At 37.6% G+C, this 5,125-nt stretch overlaps 1 protein-coding gene across 1 annotated transcript; it reads right to left on the bottom strand.

The window, feature by feature from the left end:
* On the bottom strand, positions 715-3,555 carry LOC109234552. Its single transcript, XM_019400580.1, has 2 exons — positions 2,399-3,555; positions 715-1,866 (listed from the first exon to the last, which is right to left on the bottom strand). Exons 1-2 carry the CDS (start codon positions 3,484-3,486, stop codon positions 1,005-1,007), a joined length of 1,950 nt encoding a protein of 649 aa, XP_019256125.1. The 5' UTR covers positions 3,487-3,555; the 3' UTR covers positions 715-1,004.

Here is a 5,125-nt window from a genome sequence, read left to right as displayed (position 1 = left end):
ACTAACGCCTTAGAACCTGTAACTAAACAAAATTATGGTGCTAATGTGGTGCTTACTGTCACTATAAATTGGAAACAGGAAAATTAATTTACGGAACTTTTAAAAATCAACAACAATAGATCAGTGCAATCCCACAAGTGGAATTTGGGTGGATAGTGTGTATGCAGCCTTATCCCTACCGTATAAAGGTAAATAGATTGTTTCCGATATACTCTCGGCTCAGGAAAAGCAAAGTCACAGCATAGTCTGTAAATCATACTGATGAATTTACAGAACTTTTCAAATCATAGTGATGAATTTATAGAACTTTTCCAAATCATATTGATGAATTTAATTCCCTAAGCAATAGAAGACTTTTAGCAACACCCGAATTCAAAAAAACATCGACAGACTGAAAAGCTAAACTTTCACTAAATTTCCTAATATTCCAGTAATACGTTTTTCTAGAAAGGCCACTAGGTTTCTTCATCTTATTATAGACTAAAAGGGCAGTCAGGTGCACTAAGCTCCCGTTATGCGCGGGGTCTAGGGAAAGGCCAGATCACAAGCGTCTCTTGTACGCAACAAAGACACAACAAGATTTGGATGAGTGTACTTGGTAAATATATGCAGGGCTTGCAGTCTATTTGCAAGTATCTATACTGCCTTGGTTAGACTAATATTTAGCTAAACAAATACCACAAATGAGAGAATACATAAAAGATATCTCAAGAAATCCTTCAATCACTACTTTATATTTGTTGTTCTGAAAACCATATATAGTACTGAGGATGTATGATATGAGTTTGGAATTTCACAGTAAGATCTTGCACCCGTATGCTTTCATGGGTAATAACAGCATTACTTACAGAAGAAGAAAAAAACGGAAGACCCGACTTTCTTATTACCTATAACTTATGCATTTTGACCAACCAATAACAATAAGAATTCAAGCATTTAACAGAAAATTTAAGATTTACCAAACCAACTTTTCAAAATTGCTTCTTCATGTTCAACTCACAGTTTCATGCCTGCGAAGTTCTAAGTTGCTGCTTCAAATTTTCAACGGGGAGCTGAGAAGAAGTTTCTGTGAAGCTAACTGCAGGGGCGGATGTCATTGTTTGATATTGAGCAGCCAACTGGGGAGCTAGCGGCTGAGTGTAGTACATCTTTGTATGCGTAGGATCAGCAAAATCATATGCATAACTGGCAGTAGTGGCTGAAGTAGGAGGAACCGACTGAGAAGGATGATGAATCTGAGAGTAGGCCATATATTGTGGCTGATGCTGGCCCGAAGTGATCTGAACAAATTGTGGAGCTGCTGCACCCGCACTCACAGTTCTGTATGGACCAGCAACCATTTCAGGTTTAGATGTCGGAGGATTTCTAGTCGGATTGTAAGCTGCGGTGGGAGTGACCATAGTAGGAGGCGTTTGGGGACGAACAGAAGGGACTGTTTGAGAAGGCTCAGTATAATTTGTTTGTTGCAATGGCAAACTGTAACCTTGGGTAGGTCTAGCAGGAATAAAGTAAACAGGATACTGGTGCTCAAGACCGGGTTGTTGAGGATGTGTTTGGTGCTGTGAAGGGTATATAGGATAATAAGACGCCATCTGCACAGGGCCGGAAGGCGTATGCTGCATATACTGCCCCATATGAACAAACTGTTGGGGTTGATGCATTTGCTGTTGCTGATCATATTGTACTGGCAATGCATATCCACTATCCTGAACTTGCTGTTTTACCTGAGCCCTTCCAATCGAATCGCTCATCTTCGGATCAACTGAATTACCAGAAATCCTACCGCTCCCTGACTGGAAATGAACCCCTGGTTCTTGATAAAAGTAATGCCTTTGCCTAGACAAAGGATTTGTCACACTACCCTCACTGCACCAAATGGAATCAAGATCCTAATTTTAGCACTAATAAAAAGGATCAGACTATGCAAAACACATTTTTCAACCAATTAGTACAGTATGTTCCAACAAACATATATTATTTTACGAATTAGTTATACACACTAACACTGTAAAGAACTTTTTACATCAGTGTAATTTAACTCGTTATCACAAGTTACTTACTATTTATTCTATATTATCAACCTGTTATCACGAGTTACTTACTATTTATTCTATATTATCAAGCAATGCTACTATCAAATAAAGTTATCTGCAATTATTTTAAGTGATGTTTACTGTTTTTCTGCATCGTCAACAGTGGCGGATCTAGGATCTAAACTTTATGGGACAGATTCACAATTCTACCACATCTCATCTAATTTAATGAGTTTTTGTATATATTTAATGAATTTTTGGGCAAAAATATAAGGTATGAGCAAAAGCTATGAACCTATAGCTTTTACACTAGATACTCCTCTGGCCGTCAATGCATTAAAGTAAAGATCTTTTAGAAAATTTACCTTGAAACTGAATCAGGGGAAGGCAAATCAGATGGAATAACAAGCTTTGGTGGCAACTGCGGAGGCTGCTGTAGCTGTTGCTGTTGCACGCCGGAAACAGCCGTCGCCGGCACTAAAACAGCCGGTGCCGGCGGTGAAGATAAACCCGCAAATCCTCCTTCCTCATGCTTCTGCTTCAGTCCCCCAACAGTCATTTGCGAAAACTGCTCCTCAAAATTTCCACCCTTTTGATTCTCCTCAACATGGACCTTTATCGGCGGCAAATTCATAGAAGACATAGACCCGAAAGACGACGTCGTTTCAACCATCGGAGAATCCGGCACCGATTGAATAACATCCAGCCCACTAACCTTAACATTATGTCCACCATTTTTCACCTCTAATTGTGCCCCCACGTCATCTTTAACATTTTCCACGTCATCATCCAAACCCAATAGGCAATTTACTGACGAAGTTTCAGAAAACACCGTAGCAGAACTCGCACCATTTAACACATTAACGAACCAATCATCAGATTTCGTTAAACTTTCTCGAACCATTTCAATTGTCTTCGATTTAATTAAACTTTCTCGAACCATTTCAGTTGTCTCAGTTTTGCTCGGAAATAAAAACAAACGAAGCCGAGCGACTTTAGAAGATGATGAATTATTCATATTCATATTCATACGGTCGTATTCGTCGATCATGTTATCGAGGTCTTCATCGGAAGTAACGGAGATAAGTGAATCAAGGTCTTCATTCTGAAGCTGATACTTTAAACAAAAGGGATGGCCGCCGAGTAGGGTTTTAGAGAGCTTAGCAGAAAGGTCGGCAAGAGAGGTGCTACGGTCGACGGCGAAAATGCGGGTGTCGCCGCCGATGTAACAGAGAGATTTATCGTGGGGACGAGGGAATATATGCCCGCCGTAGCTGCACATTAGCCGGAGCTTGCCGCCGGTGGAGGCGGCGTGTGGCAGCTGTTCGTCCCAGGATTCCGTGTTGCGGGATCGCGGCGAGGAATTTGCTGAGTCAGCATAATTGACGTTTCCCGACGGCGGAACGGCGGCGGTTGAGGAAGTTGGGCCGCCGGAAAAAGGTGGAGGGTCCATTAGGAAAGAGAGTTGAAAAAAGTGTGAGAAAAAGATTTGTTTTGCCAGAGAAGGATGTTTTTTCTTTATAGTTCTACTTCTCCAACTGTTTTGTTAAAAAATTTAAATTTTCCATTTTTTAATGAGATTAAAAAAGATTTTATATTGATATTTTAGTACTGTACTTATAAAATCTAGACACATAAATGCATACACAACATGTATGTACGTTTGAGGCCCACTCCTACATTTTTCTCTTTGGCCCCCACCCTAAGGGTCCTACTTTGTCTAATCTCGAAAATAGCACAAAGACAACTTGCAAGTTGAGACTCGGGGTTAGGGTCGTGCATAGAGTCCGAAACTTAATTAATGGTTTTTTAAACACAAAGTACGTTTTTAATATTTTAAAAAAAAAACGTCACAAAAAATGAGTATTTCGCAGTACTATACTGCGAATTGGGTTAACGAAAATTTTGCCGTTAAAACAATTTGCAGTATCATACTGCGAAGTAATTTTTTTTTTTTTTAACAAAAACACAACGTTTAATGTAATAGTTGGGCCCAGCCTTATTTAATAAAGTCAATTCGCAGTACTATACTGCGAATTGCCTTAATTAAATAAGGTTCTTCTTCTTCCATCTTCCCCGACATTCCAGCCCCCCTCCATTAAAAAACAAACTCAAGCTCCTTTCTGTCCCCCACCCCCCGTTTTATTTTTAAAAAAAAAAAAAATCGGGCCCACCCGTCCCATAAAGAGCAAGGCGTGTAGGTCCCACATACACAAAAAGCTTTGGATATCGTGTTTCGAGTGCAAAAATTCAATTTCAACAATATTCAAAAAATTTACATCGAGGTATTTCAATTTAGTTTATGCCGAAACTCGTATAGTCATGCATATTAGTATTGTTTAGCATGTTTCCATGTGAATTTATGTTATGTTTGTGTTTAATTTTGTATCTTTTATATACCCGGATTGATTTATTTGATACCCGAATTTATGTTATGTTTGTGACCAAAAATGCTACCGGATTGTTTGTGTTATATTTGATTTATATACCCGAATTTATGTTATGTTTGTGACAAAAAATGCTACCGGATTGTTTGTGTTATATTTGATTTACATACCCGAATTTATGTTATGTTTGTGACCAAAAATGCTTAAAATTGATAAATAATTTGTATTTTTATATAATTTGTATTAAAATTTGATAAATAATTTGTATTGTTAAATAATATTATTTGTTTTGTTTATTTGTATTGTTAATGTTATGTTCATATTGTAGAGCCTTATAGCGTAGTAAAATATAGTATCTTTTAGCGAAGTAAAATATAGAGCCTTTTAGCGTAGTAAAATGTAGAGCCTTTTAGCGTAGAGTCTCAGTAGCTAACAAAATTCTAAAAATATTGAAATTGAGACGCATAATAATTAAGGATTATTTGGTGGTACCGGGCCTCAAAAATCAAGCATGGAACCCATACATAACTATTATCTCCTATTACAAAAAAATTATAATTTAATTTATTAAGTTAACAAAATTTTAAAAATGTTGAAATTGAGACGCATAATAATTAAGGATTATTCTGTGGTACCGGGCCTAAAAAATCAAGCCCGGAACCCATACATAACTATTATCTCCAATTACAAAAATTTATAATTTAA

This window comes from Nicotiana attenuata, chromosome 11, assembly GCF_001879085.1.
Source record: "Nicotiana attenuata strain UT chromosome 11, NIATTr2, whole genome shotgun sequence".
Taxonomy (NCBI): domain Eukaryota; kingdom Viridiplantae; phylum Streptophyta; class Magnoliopsida; order Solanales; family Solanaceae; genus Nicotiana; species Nicotiana attenuata.
Note: the sequence above shows the minus strand (reverse complement) of the source record. Positions and strands in the feature narration are given on the sequence as shown.

Excerpts from the sequence above, each read along its gene's own strand:
- LOC109234552 (XM_019400580.1), bottom strand. The coding sequence starts at position 3,486 with ATGGACCCTCCACCTTTTTCCGGCGGCCCAACTTCCTCAACCGCCGCC. Across the intron at positions 1,867-2,398 it reads TCCCCTGATTCAGTTTCAAG|TGAGGGTAGTGTGACAAATC; the intron begins GTAAATTTTCTA and ends CATTTGGTGCAG.